Source organism: Brachycentrus maculatus, unplaced genomic scaffold (genome assembly GCF_059751285.1).
Source record: "Brachycentrus maculatus isolate JH-2025_06_01 unplaced genomic scaffold, ASM5975128v1 h1tg000269l, whole genome shotgun sequence".
In the NCBI taxonomy this organism is placed as follows: Eukaryota; Metazoa; Arthropoda; class Insecta; order Trichoptera; family Brachycentridae; genus Brachycentrus; species Brachycentrus maculatus.
The window spans coordinates 1615806-1637055 of NW_028281020.1; the positions used below are offsets into that span (position 1 = coordinate 1615806).

The window sequence follows — 21250 nt, forward strand, 5'->3', positions numbered from 1 at the left end:
GCATTTACGGGGCTTACGACCGTCATAGGCTGGTTTGAGTGATCACTTTACACACGTGTAACATTCACCAATTCTACCCATTATTGACAACCACACTACTCAAATTCTTGGAAGTTCTATATATATATATGAACCAATTTAGAAACCTTGTTCATGAATCACTAGAACTTCACTAGAGACATCTATTGGTGAGATGTAAAGAAGCTTTTTTTAAGCAGAAACTCTTATATTAGTATGTGAGATCCGAATCCTGGATTATAATCACACACATGAGAAACGCCAGAAAATACCATTTTCATTTTTATTATTAAGCTTATAATTTGACCAGATAATTTATTTACAACATTTTGAGTGTGTCCAAATACTTGTTCACAAAATCTGGATTATCTCCAATTACAGGAGTTATTTTCATATTATTTTTGACATCTCATCAAAGATGAAGAAGAATATGGAAGTCTGGTCAAATTATAAGCTTAATAATAAAAATGAAAATGGTATTTTCTGGCGTTTCTCATGTGTGTGATTATAATCCAGGATTCGGATCTCACATACTAATATAAGAGTTTCTGCTTAAAAAAAGCTTCTTTACATCTCACCAATAGATGTCTCTAGTGAAGTTCTAGTGATTCATGAACAAGGTTTCTAAATTGGTTCATATATATATATAGAACTTCCAAGAATTTGAGTAGTGTGGTTGTCAATAATGGGTAGAATTGGTGAATGTTACACGTGTGTAAAGTGATCACTCAAACCAGCCTATGACGGTCGTAAGCCCCGTAAATGCCCAGACTTCCATATTCTTCTTCATCTTTGATGAGATGTCAAAAATAATATGTTATTTTTCCCAATGCAAGAAATTCAATCTAATCGCTCGAAGTTTCGGAACGCACCTTAACAGTGAAAAGCACAGTGGATAAATAAATATGCGATTTGATCTTATAGAATCTGTCAAATGTTGGAATTTGGCTGTTGGCCATGGTGGAAAAACTTTTTTTTAATCATATTTCATAATCAGAAATAATTTTACACAGCTGGTTGTGTAATTTATTAACTGATAACATATGATTTACTTATTATACTCAATAAGTATATTTTCAATGGAGATTTATTTAAATAAACTTTAGCATTTCATTTTCCATCACATTTATATACACTACTTAACCCGAGAATGCCTCCACAAACTCCTGTAATACTTCCCGAATTACCTCCGTCCCCGGAAAAAGCTTTAAGATGTGCGGACAAAATATGGTGCACGTATATGATGTCAGTATTCGCTGCCAGTATAGCAGAATTTGGTGAGTACACTAATTTGATTTTTCTTCCTTCACCGCTCGTTGCCACGATCACTTCATTAAAGTGTTTTTATTTTTAATATTTGGGATTTTTATCCACTGTCATGTGCCGAGCACGCACAACCCATTTCTTATCTCACACCATACGTTTTCACAACTGACTCACCCTAATTCCTTGTAATTTTTCATTGGCTTGAATCATTAAACCCAGAACTCGATTATGACATATTTAAGGAAAATGTATTAAAATTAAAATGTATCTCTTTCAGTTACATATCCCTTGGATTTAACAAAAACACGTCTTCAAATCCAAGGGGAAATAGCCAAGAAAGATGGATTATCGGTAAATTGTAATTTGTTCTTTTTTGTTTGTGTGAATTAAAGATTTTCATTCATTTTGTCTTGTTGCATCTCTAAAACATTCATAAACATAAATAAATTAAATAATATACACAACCAAATTAAATAATGTACACACAACCAAATTATTGTATACAGTATATTCAAACAGCCAATACAATTCATATGAATAACAAATTAATGTCTCTTTATTTCAAATAGTTATAAATTCATAATGAATTCTCGCCTATGATTAGACAGGAAAGCTGTGATTCAAAGCCGGTTGTTAAGATGCTCTATATATGCAACTTTCAAGAATTGAGGCTATACTATTGCTCAATACTGGGCAGAATGGTAAATGTTGCAGTGTATGAAGTGATCACTTAATGCCTTAAGTGATCACATACAAATAGTAAGCAAATACTAGGTTTTTAGCCCTGCAAATGCCCAGACTTGAAATTCCCTTAGTATAAAAAATGCTTTGTCTATGTTGAAACATCTAATTTATCTTGTAATAAGACATATTATAATCTAAATTAATAAATATCAATATTAAATAAATAATATATAAACATACAACTTACTAGATTTGTAAAACTTATTCCAGATTATATGTAGTTTTCATCAAAATCCATCTCGTAAAAAAATGTGGTATTTACGTCATTTTGAGTGTTTCCAAATACTTTTTCACAAATCTAGATTATACCACTTGGGAGTTATTTTTTACATTCTTGAAGAAGAATATGAATGTCTGGGCATTTACAGAGCTTACGACCAGCAATAGGCATAGTTGAGTGATCACTTTACACACATGTAACATTCGTAATTGCAGAGTTGATAGAACACTGTATAACATTTTTAATATACAGTTGCTTCTTTCAATCTTCAATATGTACATATTTTTTACATACTTATTAAATGAACTCCAAATGGTATTTGGTTTAACTGATGAAACCGTGCATTCTTGGAACATTTTCTTTAAGCACCTATTTTACCTATTTTTTCAACATCACACAAACCACCTCGGCAATACTTTCCTTTCATGTCATTGTGGTTTACATCAGCGTTTTAATTTTATTTCACATTTCTTTTCTTTTTCATACGTCTTTCTTTCTTTAGTGTGAAAATTCTAAAACATGATACACAACTTTATTTAACTGTAGTTTGTTACTGAATTTTCAGAAATATGAAATGTTGTTCAATACTGTAAAGTATATCAAACATCATGTAATGAAAACAGTTAGTTTCTCAATTAACATTGTTTTCCAATTTAAGGATAAAATTATTTTTTATAGATGAGTAATTGACTGTGGAATGAGGTACATGTTTCAATTTTACGGGTCGCGGTCCTGTGGTTAGTGTTGCATACTCTAAACCAGAGTTTCTAGGTTCGATCCCACTCACAACTACTCGATTGCTACTTTAAAAGAAAAACCGTTTTTTCAAACTTACCTAAAAATAATATTGATTTGAAATATTTGTGTGTATTGTAAGAACAAAAATATTTCTTTAAAAACCTTGAAACAACTTTTAAAACACTTTGACCATGCCAATTTATTATTAGCTGCATTGTTGAGATACCTTTTCATTGACAATTCACAAGCTCAATCGTAAACTGATCCAATCTAAAATTCGGGAAGATCGAGTTATGTATACTTTGAAGCATCTAGTTACGCCTTCTGTCTATTTATGATGAAAATATAACAAATTGACAAAGGTGTTTAACAACACAGTTTTTGTAATAGATGCATATGTAGAAGGCATTACAAGATGCCTAATTTTTGATAATTTATATAGAGCCGTTTTTGTAAAATACCTCAAGTTAAGATCGACTGGAAAAAAATACTTAATAATATCATCAGACAGTTTAGTAATTGTGAAAGATTACTATGATATTTTAAAAAATAATTTGTACTCAGTCTTTCTCAGTGTGAACTACGATGCTTTTAGAAGAATTAAAAAAATATATATATATATTCTGAAATCAAAATCTAACACCCTTTTCTGTAACAATGAATTACTTTTACTAATGCTATTATCTTAAGGCACATATTTTTGTTCAAAGGATTTAATAGAGACGTATAATTGTAGTAGTATTTTGCATAATTTGTTAGATGCCTCATATATCGCATTTCCTTTTTAGGTTCCATACCGTGGCATGCTAAAAACTGGTGTCGGTATAGCAAGAGAAGAAGGAGTAAGATGTCTGTGGAGAGGTATAGAGCCAGCACTCGCCCGACACTTGGTGTACTCTGGCTGTAGAATAGTCATATATGAACGCCTACGAAATGACTTCTTCAAGAAAAAACCAGAAGAGATTTTTCCGTTGTGGAAATCGGCTATTTGTAAGTCGGTAATTAAATGTTCCAATTTATATGTTACTAATTTTTTTTCAAAATCAACACAAATTCAAATAAAAAAATATAACAAAACAAAATTATAAATAACGTTAAATTTATCCTAGGCAGCTGATAAAATACTTAATTGGGGAAATATCAAAAATAATTTATTCGTAATGATGCTACCATACTTAACACTTTCGCTTTTATAGAGTGATGGTTACCATGTTTGACTACCTTAGATATGTTTGATTCTGATTCTAGTTGAGGTTCTGGGTTCGAATCGCAAGGTCAAAATGAATTTAAATGATTTCTGAAGTATGAGAATGATCATCTCGTTTTCATGAAGTTAATGATCAAATTAACACCATCAAATCGACTAATTTCCTTATTCACCTTAAGGTGAAAATCAGAATAAAAAAATCTGTTTAATGTAATAAGATGTATTTATTTCTGAAAAAAAAGTTCATATTGTAAATTGTTTCTATTCCAATACAAGTTGTTGAAAACGGCCGTTAACATTAGAAATTTCATGAACACAAATTTTTGCATAATATTACAATTTATATTGCTGTATTAAGCAAAAAAATTTGTAACAAGTTATATGCATTTTCATATTTTGGCAAATTTAGATTCTGCAATGTTATTACTAATAAAATCTAGGTAAGTAATGTGTATGTTCGTATATGATAAAATACATTAATAAAATAAATAAATGTATAGCTATTGATTAAGAAACTGTAGCTGTTTTATATTCATGAAAAAAATTTTTTAACGTTCAAAGAAAATATCAAAATACTAATTTAGTAAAATCATCTAATCCATCACCTTTGGGACTGGGGTCGGAACGCAAAAAATGTCAGATCATCAGAAAATACAGAAAAATACAGATTTACAGTTAAATAAATAGTCTGAACTCAAAACTAACTGCGTGTATTGTTCACTACACTTAAATCATTCCAATAAACTGCATAAAAGCTATTATTATTGAAAAAAAAATATACTATTTAAAAAGACGCATTCAAATAAAAATTAAAGTTAACCCATTGTAAAAAAAAGTCAGATTTAGTTCGTTAGAGTTTGGTCTGATCTACGCGAGTGGCGCACCAGCTGAGGGCGAACGAGTGGAGTTTAACTACAAATAATTGTTTTTTTTTTTTCAATTCAATTAATAAATACATATATATTTTTTAAAGCATTTATCTTTATGGTCAAACATTTCTTATTTGCAGGTGGCATGACTTCAGGCATGATCAGCCAGTGGCTTTCATCTCCGACAGATCTAGTGAAGGTTCAGGTACAGATGGAAGGTCGACGGAAACTGCTCGGCGAACCGGCTCGTGTCCATGGAGCACTGGATGCCTTCTTCAAAATCGTAAAATCCGGCGGCATTAGAGCTCTATGGAAAGGTAAGAAAAATAACACGCTTATGAATTAATTTGAGTTTAAAGCAATAATTAAAACATTTACAGCCATCATCTTCAAATCTGTTTTACAATGATTTTAAGACTAACAAAATGCTTGCCTTTCACCAAAGCTTCATCCAAATTTCATGTGATGTTGGTCAATTTTTATATTTTACCATTTTTTTACATCTAATATTAGTCAGGAAGCGAAAAAAAGTATGTGTGCATCTTAATCTAATATTTTTTAGGAAAAATATAACGTTAACTGATACATATATCTTGCACCAACCAAAAAAAAAATTCACTGAAAGAAAAATTATAAAATATAGAAAAGAAGATATACCACAGACAATTTATGGAATGTTAAATTTTTCCCCCAAAGAACTTTTTCACTAATTCAAATAAGATAATTTTTTTACTAAAAAAAAAACACTAAATAAAACAACATTTGACATTAGGCACCTATTTGTTTTTTATTTTATAAAAATGAATGATAAATAAAGTTTTATAATTCCACCAGTATTCATTTAATATTTTTGTAATAATTTCCTCTAACATATTTCAGCCTGTTCTTTGCTCTGTTGAATATTATGGGGGTACTTTATATAATATTACTTGATTCTATGTAGTACAAATGAAAATAATAACAATCCATATTAAAGTAAAAAAGATTACACATTTAGCCTTGTATGTTTTGCCTTAGGGCACTATGAAAACTTGTAACGTTTATTAATTACATAAATCATATCCATTAGTTATTTATTATTTATCATTAAATACACATCATCATTATTATATATGCCATATTTATAATTTGATAATATTTAACTACTTTTGGTGGTCTAGTTATATCCGTGTTATCAGTATTTGTGGTTTTTGGACAGCGCATATTACACTTTATTGAATTCATTTTACTTCCTATTTACAAATATATAAAATTTCTTAATAAATTTTTTTATAAAAAGAATACAACATATTTACATATTTATATATTGTCATTTGTCATCTAATTCTGAGAATATAACATCAAAATTTTTAATCACACTCGCCAACTACTGCATCTTGGTTTCCCAAACATTTTAATTGGTAAAAATTGGTTGAAACACTGAATAGATTAAATAAATATAAATTATGAACAATTTTGTAAATCTATGCCTAGAATATTTTATCAGATTTTCTTCTTTGTGTCATCAAGCTCGTAGATTATAGTCGCTCAATGTTTGGCAACATCAATTGAACAACTGATGCTCTCCATCAGGTCTTCAGTGGTGCCGTCTGTCAGGCGTAAATGTTTTAATTATTAAATATTTCAGATAGGTCATTATCTCATAGTCAGACTAATAAGATTATTCTCAAAACTACTTATTAATATGTGACCATCAAAGTACTAGTAAAGCCATTTAACGAATTTTGGTTTCTTTGGAAACTTGATATTTTGAGCTGCTATAATGACCGCATGGAAGCGTTAAAAACAAAAAGGAACTTACATCTGTTTTTTTAATAAATAATTTAGATTTTTTTTTTAATTGAAACAAACTTAAGGAATTCATGTCTAACATATAGTCTTTGTGGAATGAATTAAACAGTTTTAGAGCTATGAAAAATAAGTGTCGTTGCGCGAGTCTGGATTTGCAAAAAGGGATTTCTAGTAAATTATCCATTCATTGGCTAGATCTATTAATATTTTTAGGAAATAAATGTTAGCGCACAAAAACATATTTTAGACACTGTTGGCAATAGATTTCTCGTAGCTCCAATATTCTTTATTTCTTCTTGACACCAACACTTTCTGGTGGATATTGAAAAAACAGGTTGTACTGAGGTTCCAGGCGGGCTTTGCTGATCTGTTGTGTTGTTACCAGGGTCTGTCCCGAACATGCAGAGGGCCGCGCTAGTGAACCTGGGTGACCTGACCACGTACGACATGGCCAAGCAGCACATCCAGGCGGCTACGGGGCTGGCGGATACGTGGCCGCTGCACACCATGGCTAGTGCCTGCGCAGGGCTGGTAGCTGCTGGACTCGGCACACCGGCCGACGTCGTGAAGACCAGAGTCATGAACCAGCCTACGGATGAGAAGGGAAAGTAAGTTATACCGGCCATAGAAAGAAACGAGTAGGTAAAAAAAATCAATACTAGATTTCGAGTTTATGTATTTTTTCGGTGATTATTCTAATTTCTTGGGTTATTTCCAAAAAATGTTATATAATGTTTTAGAAATGCAGAAATATGAATTAATTATTTATTAAATGAAAATAATATTTTGACTAAAAATCTGTATTTGATTTAAATTTCCTGTGAACATAGAAAATAAACACCTATTTTCTTAATTTAACTGTTTAATGACTGTTTAATGCTCGAGTTTATTTTTATAAAAATGCACTTTCTTTTTGTTATTCAAATACAGTTTTTATTTTTTTTAAATATTTTACAGTACCTATGAGAACCATATCAAAGAGGGCAAATTACCACACCTTTTTTCACAGGTGACATCCTCGAGCATTAATTGGTTAACCATTTCATTGATAATTAATTATAAATGATTTAATTTACTTTTTCACTTACAAAATTGGCATCGAAGAACCCTTATTTAATTCCTGACTCTGTCTAATTATGTATTACACTCATATCTCTCCTTATTAATAAGTAATAATGAATTTGAATTCTTTTTAGGGGCCTCTACTACAAATCATCATGGGATTGCTTAAAGAAAACAGTTGGCGGAGAAGGATTTTTTGCTCTCTATAAAGGATTCCTTCCCGTATGGATAAGAATGGCTCCGTGGTCCTTAACATTTTGGCTCTCCTTTGAAAAATTCAAGACCATGCTCTCTCCCGTTGATGAAGCTTAAAATTTACAATTTTAATTCAATCTCGATATATTGCACAATATAACAGACATGCTTTCAATTGCAACCCCTCCTGTTTGAGTTTATACCAAAGCTATTGTTAATTTAAAAACATTTATTGAATTTGAATTATAAATATTTTGTAAATATTTACCAGAGTATAAGTACAAAGTCGTCTTTGTCTCTCTTATCTTCGATTTACTGAGTACATGCGTAAACAGCGAAATATTTTACTTAGGTATGTAATTTAAAGAACTGATAATTTTAAAATTGACAATTCTTTCTTTTTGGTGAAAACTGACGCTTTCGGCTGTCTGAATTGGAAATTAAATCTTAATTCTGCGGCTTGATAAAACTTAAAGTTATGATTTTGCTCAAATTTATTTCTTAAAATATTTTAGTTAAACACTTTTACCAAGCATAAAATTCAATATTTAGAATAATTAACAATTCTAGCTTCTTTCTGAAATGCAACAGTTGTTTTCCCGTATAAAATTTTTAACAACACAATCTTATTTTTGAAATGCTGTCTGTGTTGCCAAATTATTGTTATAACTTACTGTTTACACAACAATGGCTTAGATTTTTAATAAAAAAAAATATAACATACAGATTGTCAAAATAATTTCTTTGAATCTTAGTAAATTAGCATTCCATTACGCTATACTGCACCGAATAGTGACCTGCACATGGTGTTTAGCCTACATAATTATTTCAATCATTTTTAAATACATTGATTCCAATTTAAATCAGTTGTATGTACTTGTATAAGATTTACATGTGTGTATGTATATAATAATTTTGATGGATTTTTTTGGATTTTGTAACTTTATAAATTCAGAATTGTTTTTCAGTTTTTGCCATGTTGTTTTGTTGTTTTTCGTTATTCAAATCAAATATGATTTTTTTATACTTTGTAGTAATTTAGTGTTTAGATTTATTGGTGCTTACAATTCACAACCATTTTACAAATTATTATAAGATAAAATTAATAAATATTTTTTTGTGTTACATTTAAGTTTATATTGTTTATTGTTATGTAGTCATTATTATATAGAAATCATTTGTATGAAAAGCATTTTTTATTTATCCTTTTCGATGGAAATGCATTATCGATGGTCATTGCCACCACAGTTTGACATTTTGCTCCGAGAGTGTGATTGAGCTTAAATTTTCATTTATATAAATATTTTCATTTGATATTAGGCAAATACATGGTGTTATTTTTGTAGTAATCTAGTCACTTCCTTGGTACAATCGGATTTTTAAAAAAATCTGCAATATATTTTTTTTAACAACCTTTTCGAAGGTAGCACGATTCGACTTTTGGTATAGACCCTTGAACATCCAAACTATTTGGGGACAGGGTTGTCCAATAATAGAAAATCTGTCATTTAAAAAAATATAATGCTCCGGGGCAAAAAGAAAAATATATTTACATATTGTGAATATTTTTACATATGGCAGGTAGGGGCCGCGAGTGCGGGATTCGATTAAAACTCTCATCATATTTTACTCAATTCCATTTATTAAAATACTCGAAAAAATATTTAACTACACTACATTACTTAAATCTACCTTACTTAAAAAATTAATCTTTGCTTAATTTAAAATTACCTGAAATTTATCTTAACCTACACAACTTAAAATTCAAACTTTGATGCACAGTTTGGGTGGCATCGGCGGGACGTGGCCCGAGGGGAGGCCCTGTATGTTGGACAGTGGGACGGTCATTGTACTGATGGCTGATGAAGTCTCGATGCGTCCATTGTCCATCTTCACTTCAAAACTTTCACCTTACAATTTTATTGCAATTTAATTTTATGTTAATTTTTTTTTAAATCTTTGCTTCCTGGTCGAAACCGGGGGATAGTATTGATAAAATTTACTTTTAAATTTCGACTCGCGGGTAGAACACATCCCCCCACGGAAAGTCAAAGACACTATCTCTTTGCTTTACCAGCCTGTGGAGGGTTAAAAAAATATATACGGGCGGACCATACTTAGTTTCCTCCGCCTCCACGGTGTAATGGTTAGCGTGTTTAGGTCCCGGGTTCGATTCCCAAAGGGGGTGAAAATAAATATTAGTGATTTTGCACTCTAATATGTATTTATTTCATATTACCCTGGACTGGTCCCTGAAGGGCAGGAGTGATAACTTTGCTTTCATGTAAGCAACGATCAAGATAACTCTGCGTTAATACAAAGTTATACGTATAAGGGTTAGAAGAAGATACTTAGCTTGGTCATCCACATGTTTCGATTGATCCCATATCTCACTAACATGTGTTCCGAATGCCCTTAAACAACAGGCATACCTGATAGAAGCCTCCATGCTTCATTCTTCGGACTTATTACTGTGACAATCGGTGTAACAAATAATTTTGAATTTTAATATTTAATATTATTACTGAACTGAATTTTCAACCATTCTAAATTCCCCAATTCACGTCAACCTTAATTGATATCTGAGTACTGAAAAGCTTAAGGATGTTTAGAAACGTAACAAGCGATAATGATCTTTATTTACGTATTAAATTATATCTGTACAATTAAGATTCTACGGTATCTATAAAGTACAGATAGTTTAAGCATGTGAAGCAAAGGGTAAAACAGATTAACGATGCAAAGTAGTAAGAAGTGGAAGCTGAGGAATGCAGTATAAGAAATGGATGATCAGAAACCCCAAATATTTGAAAGTGAATGGTCAGGAGGAGTGAAGAGGAATGAAATAATTATTTGAAGCAGCTGCTCATGCTCAGCTGGTCAATATCCCATAACTTTAAACCTCCATTAAGGGAAACTCTAAAATTAGGTTCCTATTTAATGTAATGCATACAGGCTCTCGTCTCACATGTTTGATTTATTCAGTAAGTTTATCTAGGAAGTGCTGGTTACAATTTTAATTAATAAATTTACGTACATCTAAATAAATAAATAAATAATCTTCTTCTTCTTTCCATGTTCGCTCCCTAGGTGGAGCATATGGCCAACACGAGTCGTCTCCAAGTCACTCTGTCACGCGCCATCTCCTTGGCTTCCTCCCAGGTCAGTCCGGCGTCTCGAAGTTCCGCTGAGTATAGTCGGTGAATGGTCATCAGCGGCCTTCCGGGGCGCCGGAATCCTCGGGGTTGGAAGAAGAGACATGAGGGGTTGATGCCCTCAGGTGGCATTCTAAGGACATGTCCCAACCATGTCCACCTTCTTCTCTTCGGGACTTCCAGTATGAGGGGCTGTTGAGTTCTTCTCCTCACATCGTCATTCCTGACGAAGTCATACCACTTTATACCCAGTATTCGCCTCAGGCACCTATTTTCAAAACTTGCTAGTTGCTTGTTAGTTATCGTCCTCGCAAAGCAAAATAAATAATACAAATTAATAATCCTGAAAGAATAGAAAGACAGATGCCGTGGTGCAGTTGGGTAGACGCTCGACTGCTAAACTGGCGTTGCGGGTTTGACTCCTGCCAATTGTAAAACGAATTCAAGAAAGATTTATTTTCAATTGATCTGGGTATTTGTGATGTATTTTTCTCATTTACCTTCCTTATCCTTACTATCCTACCTGCAGACAGGCATCTAAAATAGACGCTTTGCGGGTTATTCCTTTTTATTATTCCATATTATACTTATTTATTATGTGATCTGGTCCATTTTGAAGATGATGAAAGGACAGAGTAATCAAATACATATGCATAAAAACAGCTAGTTTTTTTTTCTGTAACAAAAAAAAGGGCTCGAAACTCTAAATTAAAATTTTCCCCACCTAATATTTTAAAATTAAAGATTTTAATGTTTTTCATTTAAAAAAAAGTAATGGAAATGAATATAATATGGGTATGCTAGTATTTTTTTAATATTACCAAAACGTTCTTTTAATAGAATTTCTTGCCTAGTTCCCAGCATTCGTAAAAAATATTTTTTTGTAGTTTTACGTATTGCCATATACCTCATCGGTCTTCTCTGTATCGGAAGTAATGATAAAACATATAATTGAATTGGTATAAAGAATAGGTTTGACGTTTTTGTCAGTAGTACCGTGCGACAGCTGTTACTGCGACGTCTCCGTTTACCTCGATTTGTGAAACGTATTTATAATGGGGTTTCTATTTATTGTGTTATTTATTTAGCACTCCTAAATTTTCAATTTGAAATTTAAAGATGTTTATCAGATTTAGGGTCTTGATCAAGTAATAGATTTATTGACGTAATCTATGGACGCCTAAAGATTAGAACATGATGCAATGTTATTCTTTGCCAATGTTCGCGATTTTAATGAAAGAAGGGAATATATTCGTAAAATAAATTAAATATGCATATTTGAAATGACGCGAGAAGTCTTCAAATGTGAAGATAAAATATGGTGCTTGTATTCCACGGCCGTTTTTGCTGCCAGTATCTCAGAATTCGGTTAGTATTAACTAAATATTTCCCTAAAAGAGTTGTATTCTTTTAGTTATTATTTGTAACTACGCATTAAGGCACTAGTGATGTATATATTAAAATTCTTATGAAGTTTTTCTTAGTTCTACATCATCTCATTTCGGGGTCATGTTTTGTTTAATTTTGTCAGCTGATCAATCGATTTTTCAAAGATTGCCCTCTCCCGCTCAATTTTCAGGGTTGCCAAATATAAAACATATCGTGGTCTATTATTTGGTAAGGTACTTGAATTTACTTAACGGGGCACGTTGCTACTCAATATTTAATGATTGAATTCAAAATTGTGTAGTAACCTTTTTTGTAGTTTTATTAAATTGATATGGTAAAAAATATGTTTGTTTAATAGAATTAAATTAAGAATATTAATTTAAGTATACATATTATGCGATATTTATTGAAGAAATAATATAATTTATACTATCCTCAATTCTTCCATTGTATATTTTTATCATAGTATTAATCATCTCATGTTTAAAATATTTAATTAGGTTCTAATATTTAAAAAATTCTGTAGCTACATATTAATTAATTGTTTTAAATGTGTTTTCAGTTACATTTCCATTAGATGTAACAAAGACCCGTTTACAAATTCAAGGTGAAATAGCCAAGGGTGGGGGTCCAAAAGTAAGTTTATGTACTGCTATTTTATATATAAATATACAAAGTAATTAATAACATTTTTTAAGGCACAAGCTTTCACGTTTAATAAGTTCCCTTTTTCATTTCAGATAATTTATCGTGGAATGTTTAAAACAGCTTTGGGAATAATTAAAGAAGAAGGGCTATTTTCACTGTGGAAAGGAATTGAACCAGCTCTTATACGCCAATTCATTTATTCCGGTTCTAGAATTGTCATATATGACAAACTTCGAAATGATGTCTTCAAAAAGAAACCTGAAGAAGTATTCCCTCTTTGGAAGTCAGCCATTTGTGAGTTCAATAATTTATTTTTAACGGTAAATGTTTATATAATGATGTTAAAGATGGACACCTTTTGGTATCAATAAATTTTAGGTTGATTATTTAAAGGTAAATGGATTGATAAAAGCAAGGAAATAGAACACGGAAAATTTTTAAATTATGATATTTAAAGTGTGTATGTGATAATAATAGAATATTATAGTTAGTGGCGAACACCTGAAATACTTATTAATGGAACAAAGCTACATGTGCCATGATAGAAAGGAGGTTGAAAAAAGGGTGATTCTCAGAACCGTCAATCTGATTATGTAGTGTGCTGAAATCATGTCTTGTCAAGGGAGTTATTTTTACATGTAAATTTCAAAACTCTAGTGCAAATTGGAAATAACTTATAAAAAATTTCCTAAAAAAGATACAACTTTCTATATTTTTTCTCATTTTAAATGTAGGTGGGGATACCTACAACATTCCGAATATTCCAATCAAGAAATCCAAGAAATCAGTTCTTAAATTGTACTGGAACAAACTGCAAACCCACTTTAGTTCATGAAATGCTTCCAAATATACATGGTTTCCATCCAAAATTCGTCTTAAATTATCTACCCTTTCTTTACACTTTTATCACCACCACTTATGTATTAGATTATTTTTAGGTGGATTTTCTTGTGGCGTGATTAGTCAGGGTCTTGCTTCTCCAACTGACTTAGTAAAGGTGCAACTACAGATGGAAGGGAGACGGCGGTTCTTGGGACAGGCTCCTCGAGTCCATGGACCTATTGACGCTTTCATCAAGATTGTGAAGACTGGAGGCTTCGCTGGACTGTGGAAAGGTTGTTTTTTAAACTATGGATGAGACGCTGCTAAAAATGTCTACCAGACACATTTGTTGATGCTGAGAGGAAGTGCTTTTTCTTATTTTCAATTGATGATTTTGTGGCCTCATAAAACTATGCGCTCAGAGTGACTTGGACCAACCAGTGAAACACTGTCAATTATTTAGTCATTCTGATGTTAGTTAGACAATGTGATTTTTGAAAACAATTTTACAACCAATATACCATTCACAAATAAACAAATTAAACTTTCCATACTTTTGATTAATATCTAATGGTCTTATTTTTAATTTGCTGGATATATAAACTATCTATTTTACGAATGACTCTATTCTAAATAAAAAATAATTTGTTTTACAGGGTCCTTTCCTAGCATGCAGCGTGCTGGGTTGGTAAACTTGGGTGATATGACAACTTACGACATATCAAAACAGTACATTCGGATGCACTACGACTTGCCTGATAAATGGCCGCTACAAGCCATTTCCAGTTTTTGCTCGGGGTTCGCTTCAGCAGTACTGAGCACTCCTTCTGATGTTGTCATGACCAGATATATGAATCAGCCAACGGATGAGAATGGAAGGTACTAAAAAATTTTTATCAACTTTTTCTAACACTTGCCTATGCTATGTGAAAGTGCTCATTGGTCAATAAGTAATTGGAGGTACTAATTATTTTTTTTATTTTATTTGTAATCAATCGCTTACTAAAAACCACCTATTCTCAACTTGAATTTTTACAAACTAGATTTTCTTTATTTTTGGTCATGGTACAATAGTACTTATTTGTATCACAATTGTAATAAATACATACAATTACTTTTTATGTTTTTGAAGATCACAATGATACTAGAAACATTTATCATTAGATTTTCTTCTTCTTCTAAACCTTAGACAAACCTAATAGTGTATTGGTTACTTCAATGTATTGTCGCAGTGTTATCTTAATCAGTAATAACCACAGGATCAGGAAACTGATCAATCTTGCATTTCTGGTAGCAATCCAAGGTAATATTAAATACATATGAAAATAAAAATCGCATGTATTTATTTTGACTCCCCCGAGAATTGAACAAGAAACCTCCAGCATAGAAGTCAAACGCACTAACTACTACATTATGGAGGTAGACAGAGTTAGAAGATAGCTCCTTTTGTTATTTAAATATGATTGCTTTTTCCTGATTATTTTTCTCACGAATGCCTTATGATATTCAAATAAACAGTATTTTTATTTTGACCCTATCGAGAACAAGCCTATCAGGATCCATCTGAACTATATTTTATTTACAGAAATTTTCTTTCTCCAATAGGCGTAATTTTCAGAATTTTGTGGTATATTGGATTAATTTTAATAGATCGCTCACTCCTTTCAACAACGTAGTATATCAAAAAAAAAAATTTTTCATGAGATCGCTTTTAGTTCTAAGTTCAAAATAGAATCAAATGTATTAAAAAAAAATATCAAGCCACTTACTTTTGATATTTTTTACTACAGTACTAAAAGATTGTAAAAAGCTTTTTACTGTGCAACAGATCTTTTGGGTAAAACCTGAATGTTTTTTCTCCATTTTAAAAATATTTAGTATATTTAAAAAAATTATAATACGTTTTCTACAAAATGCAAAAACAACCCTTTCTGCCCTGTAGCGGGTAAATATTAAGTTTAAAATATGCCGTTTTTGCTGGGATACAGTACATTTTCAGGGCATTCCGAAAACATTCCGGCACAACTGAAAATTGATGATTTTTGAAATATGACATTGGTGAAAGGAGTGAGCGATATGTGATTTAAGTCTACAACATAATTTTTTTTTCTAGAGGTCTCTTCTATAAATCATCTTGGGACTGCCTGAAGAAAACCGTTAGTGGAGAAGGATTTCTAGCTCTCTACAAAGGGTTTATACCCGTGTGGCTACGAATGGCTCCTTGGGCCGTCTCCTTTTGGTTGACATATGAACATTTAAAAGTAATGATGGCTACTGCAGTATCATAGAGTATAAATGTAAAGCCTTGATTCCTTATCAAGTACTATTTAGAACAATAAATGTTCCAAAGAAAATTTACAAGCATGTCAAAACAGATATTTTGTAATGTAAAAATAGCGTTTTAGAACTAAAATATTGTATTATATCTCAAATTGTTCCTTGAGAAAGGTGTGTTGAGATGGTTTGGACATATGGAACGTATGAGTGAAGAGTGAACGGTTAAACAAATTTATGAGGTGAATGTAGTTGGAAAAAGAAGCAGATGAAGACTGAGGAAAACTTGGCACAATCAGGTATGTCAAATACTTGAAAGCGGCCGGGTCAGGAGTCGTAATAATCGTCGGGTATGTATGAGGAGATGCATGAATGTATGCAAAGACAGAGTGGTGTGGTGTCGATTCTCTCTCCCTACCCCTGCGGGGAAGCGGCATGATGGTTAGTTAGTTTTTTTGTTCCTTGAGATTTGCCGAAATAGGCAGCTGCTCCAATAAACCTATAGCCCAGTTAAGGAGAATCGACAGTAGGAAAATAAATGAGTGTTAATAATTGGCAATGTAAATCATTTTAGGCTCGGGTGGGACGCCAATTTTTTAGCAAGGGGCTCGCGGGTAGAGGGGTAGGGGTGGGGGAAGAGGGGAGGTATAGCATTTTGTTTTAACTATCTAAAATACAAAATAATTAAAAATAACAATAAAAAAAATAGTTAACATGCACATCAAACGACAAAATACAGATGACTTATTTTTTATGGTAGAAAATCTTTAATTCATCAAATAAAATATTTAATAGGTATTAGTAATAACTGTATTTACCTACCTCAAATTTCTGAGTGAATTGTTCCAAGATTGGCGCAGAAATTTAATGCTGATTTAAAATGTTTTACTATGTTATAGCAAAATTTTAATTACCAATTAACAAAAAAAAATTATCAATTTTCATCAGAAAATATACATTTCTTTTTGTATAACAAGGGGCTCAAGCGGGCCCCTCCGAGCCCCCTGCAGCCCACCGCTGATTTTAGGTAAAAGTCACTAATAAATGTTATGTTAACTATTCTCAGCTTATAATCAATACAAAGTCCTAAATAAATGATTGCAGCAAAAGAAGTAATATAAATTTTTGTGGCATTTATATTTTAATAAAAATATTTGGATTTGTTAACTATGTGGTGAGGTAAGGCAATTAATTATGTTATCTATAAGGTTTTTTTGAATGAGCAAATATTTTTAAAAATAATGATTTTAATACTCATGTATTACAAACAAAATGTTTTTATAAACCCATCAACAAAACAAGACAAAAAAATATTTTTCCTCCAAACAATTTTCGTTTTATTAGATTTAAGTTTTGTACTGACATTTATTGGTGGAACTGCATTTGATTGAATAAAAGAACAATTATATATGTAGTTTTTTCCACATGAATTTTATTTGATCAGCAACCGGATTTCAAACACAGTCTGATGTCGTTTACGACGAAACCCGGTTGCTGGTCAAACAAAATTCATGTGGAAAAGACTACATTGTAGTTGTTATTTTATTTTATAATTTTCGTTTTTTATTAAGGCTACCAGCATACGGGTGTTTTCCACTTTCGGGATTACGAGTACATAAAACCCATACACAATATTATATACCACGTACACGATCGATTTTTCGAATTGAACATTTTCCGAAAAAGAAACATAATTTCTTCGTAATCTCAAATCGCTACGCAAATCGTCGTAAAAAATATTCAAATTCACAGAATATTTTAAAGATATTCATTTTATTCTATAATATATCGTCGCTGTATATACAGGTACAATAAGTATTGTGTGATACGATTTTATCCACGTCTTAAAATACGGATCATGTATTTTTGTGTCTGTTATATGTTGAAATAAATTTTTAAAGGCGAAAATAATAAGTCAAATATATTTTGCTAAACGATTAAAAAAATTATGTTCAGTTATTATCCTTAAATGTTTTTTACTTCGATTTTGTCAAAATGCACTAAAGGACACGTGGTCTTTATTTACAATTAGTTATTTTGATCGTTTTTATAAATGGCTGTATTTTATTTTTTCACATAAAAAAATGTAAATAATTTTAATTATTTGTCTTCAATAAAACTAAATGTGCCTAGTATTTCATATTGATTATTTCGGAAGAAAAAAAACGTAATTCTATTGTCAATTGACTTAAATCTCAAACAAGCGCCTATGACTGAGAGTATGACTAAACACGAATAATAATGATTCAAATCATCTTGCCGATAAATCTTGAGTCACGCGTCTCGCCCGTGAGACATCGAGGCACAATTTACGTAAAAACGACGAGCAAAAATATAATATATTCTTGAATGAATGACCTCCCCTGTCCCCGGCGCTCGCGATTGGTTGAACTTTTTGTTTACTATCGGGAACCACGTGCGCGGTGCATTACTTGACAGGTGGCGGCTATATACCTACCCAGTGGCTGTACATAGTACCTATACACACGCACGTTAGGCGGTGGGTAGGTACTTTCGTACTTTGTAGTTCCGCATCGAACAGCTGACTGTTATCAGCGGCTAACCCCTCCCCCCTTCCCGCCGCCGAACACCCCCGCCCAATGCTGATCCCCCCCGCACCCTCCCCCGGACCATCTTACGACGGCCGATTGAAATAAATTTATTATTCGTCCCGGTCTCGGAATTTGCTCAGAATGTCGGAATGCGTCGACCATGTAGCACTGTAGCAGTACGTAAGAATCCCCCCCGGAATCGCGCTATGAAAATGTTATCATTTCGCGGAAATGATAATTAACCGGTTTTGAATAAACATGTTTTTCAACAAAAAAAAATGCTCCATATTTAATGCTGAGATTCTTCTTATTTCATTTTTAGTCATCACTCAATTGCGCATCATTACTCTCAAGCTACTTGGTAAATCAAATAAAAAAATCAATGGTATGTACATTTTTTTGTTATTTTAGAAACAATCAAATCATGAAAAAACGGCGAATGTTATAGACGGTACAAGTGATCACTTAAATCATGAATGACAGGTTGTAAATCCTGTGAATCCCCAGACCTAATCGTTTTCATGTAGAAAAATCCGAATCGTTAAAAAAGTACATATTTTTATGGCGTATGATGTGGTCAACTTTTATTGTTAACTTTGTTTAAATCGACTTTGAACTCTTCCAAAACCGAACAACTATGTATAGCCACAGTCGAACGACAATTTAATTTATAACACGACACTACCCATACGAGGAGTACCATTTCAGAGTTAAGGAGCTTGGCGTGTTCTTAAATTCTGATCTCTCTCCCGAGACTCAAATCAACAAAATAAGAAGCATATATTTTTATCAGCTAAGACAAATTAAGAGCATTCTCAAGAATTCGACAGTTAATACTGCCCTTTAATTGATAAATGTACTTGTAGTATCTACAGAAGATTATTACAACAGTAAATTTACGGGTCTATCAAACAACGACTCGAATCGGTATAAAACGAAATCATTTCTTAAATTTTCTTTTCTCCTTAATTCAATAAAAGTGAAACACCTTTCAGGAAGTATTTTACGAAAATGGCTCTAAATAAATTATTCTAAATTAATATTATTGTCATACCCAAGAAACCAAAATCGTAGAAAATGAAAGTATTTATTTCAGATTTGGAGGTCCTCACCAAAAAGTTACATTTCCAATATTGCACAAAAAGCTTTAAATGCAGACCTGTTCTGTTTACTGTATTTTATTGAAATCTTAATAAAAGTGGGGACAACACGTGACCAATCTTGTGTTAAACCAATATGAAAACATTAAATCGCACCAAAACCAAAAAAAATTATGCGCTACAATTCATGATTACTTAAAATCGTTTATAATGGAAATGTAACGTTTTGGTGAGGACCTCCACATATTACATGTCAAAGTTTCAGATGAATCATTCGTGAGCTGGGATTCCATACGGAATTAACGCTTTAATTACGTAAGATAACCTTAATTTGATTTCTGACCATTTGATTTCTGACCCTTAATTTCCAACGACTGGCATTTTGAATCTGCTCGTCAGTTCGTTAGCCAAGTCCAAAGAATGACATGTAGTGACGTAGTTCTTAGTCCTTTCTAGTCGACTCTACATCTGTAATTTACCAAGCAATAGGTTTTCCTCCCAGAAAAAAACAGCAAAATGCTTATAAATCGTATACATATTTATAAAATTTGATTAAAGAATGCCTTAACAAAATGATAACAATGAATCCAAATTAAGTTACTACTACATTAAAAACCCAAAAATCTCTTCAAATTTATCAATATTAACAGCATGTAATTTACTTTAATAATTATAATGTGTTTTGAATAGTTATTTGAATCAAGGTAATATTTTTCTAAATGTTTACGGTATAATGCTCCAAATTTATCAATCGTGAGTAAAAGCTCAGGACAAAAGAAACATCTTTGAAAATATTTACTACGTTTCGATGTGTTTAAATGAAATACCTTTAATTGATATATTTAAAAAAACGGTTATTAGATTTTCATGCAGTACCAGTATTTTTTCCACGTCAACCTTATCATGTCACGTGCTTCTGTAATAAAAAATATTGCATTTCAATAAAATGTATGACTCTATATTTCAAATAATTTATCCCGATCTATCCCGATAATTGATCTTGCGTAACCTTTTTAAAACTAGAGTGGCTATGGGCAAGGTTGCAGCAGTTTGCTTTTCTGCGTAGACGATATTTATTTTTCATTTTGATTTAATTTACTGACAATATTATAACATTACTGACATGACTGATATTATAACATTATATTTATAATTATATAAAATTATGCATTTTACATCTGTATTCGTTAATTCTACACA

At 31.7% G+C, this 21250-nt stretch overlaps 2 protein-coding genes across 2 annotated transcripts; both read left to right on the plus strand.

Moving 5' to 3' along the window:
- Window positions 1–947: 947 nt before the first annotated feature.
- Window positions 948–9299, plus strand: LOC148305568 (mitochondrial uncoupling protein 4-like). Its single transcript, XM_088266509.1, has 6 exons — window positions 948–1295; window positions 1562–1635; window positions 3775–3976; window positions 5203–5379; window positions 7239–7461; window positions 8050–9299. The coding sequence occupies exons 1-6, from the start codon at window positions 1169–1171 to the stop codon at window positions 8225–8227; spliced, it is 981 nt and encodes a 326-aa protein (XP_088122635.1). The 5' UTR covers window positions 948–1168; the 3' UTR covers window positions 8228–9299.
- A 2915-nt stretch (window positions 9300–12214) lies between these two features.
- On the plus strand, window positions 12215–16496 carry LOC148305569 (mitochondrial uncoupling protein 4-like). The gene is made up of 6 exons (XM_088266494.1): window positions 12215–12633; window positions 13217–13290; window positions 13395–13596; window positions 14241–14417; window positions 14781–15003; window positions 16238–16496. Exons 1-6 carry the CDS (start codon window positions 12549–12551, stop codon window positions 16410–16412), a joined length of 936 nt encoding a protein of 311 aa, XP_088122620.1. The 5' UTR covers window positions 12215–12548; the 3' UTR covers window positions 16413–16496.
- The last annotated feature ends 4754 nt before the right edge of the window (window positions 16497–21250 follow it).

What these genes read in the sequence shown, in the direction of transcription:
- LOC148305569 (XM_088266494.1), top strand. Translation starts at nt 12,549, where the DNA reads ATGACGCGAGAAGTCTTCAAATGTGAAGATAAAATATGGTGCTTGTAT. An exon ending in TGCCAGTATCTCAGAATTCG is followed by an intron (nt 12,634 to 13,216) that starts GTTAGTATTAAC and finishes ATGTGTTTTCAG; the next exon opens with TTACATTTCCATTAGATGTA. An exon ending in CCAACGGATGAGAATGGAAG is followed by an intron (nt 15,004 to 16,237) that starts GTACTAAAAAAT and finishes TTTTTTTTCTAG; the next exon opens with AGGTCTCTTCTATAAATCAT.
- LOC148305568 (XM_088266509.1), top strand. Translation starts at nt 1,169, where the DNA reads ATGCCTCCACAAACTCCTGTAATACTTCCCGAATTACCTCCGTCCCCG. An exon ending in CCAAGAAAGATGGATTATCG is followed by an intron (nt 1,636 to 3,774) that starts GTAAATTGTAAT and finishes TTTCCTTTTTAG; the next exon opens with GTTCCATACCGTGGCATGCT. An exon ending in CATTAGAGCTCTATGGAAAG is followed by an intron (nt 5,380 to 7,238) that starts GTAAGAAAAATA and finishes TGTTGTTACCAG; the next exon opens with GGTCTGTCCCGAACATGCAG.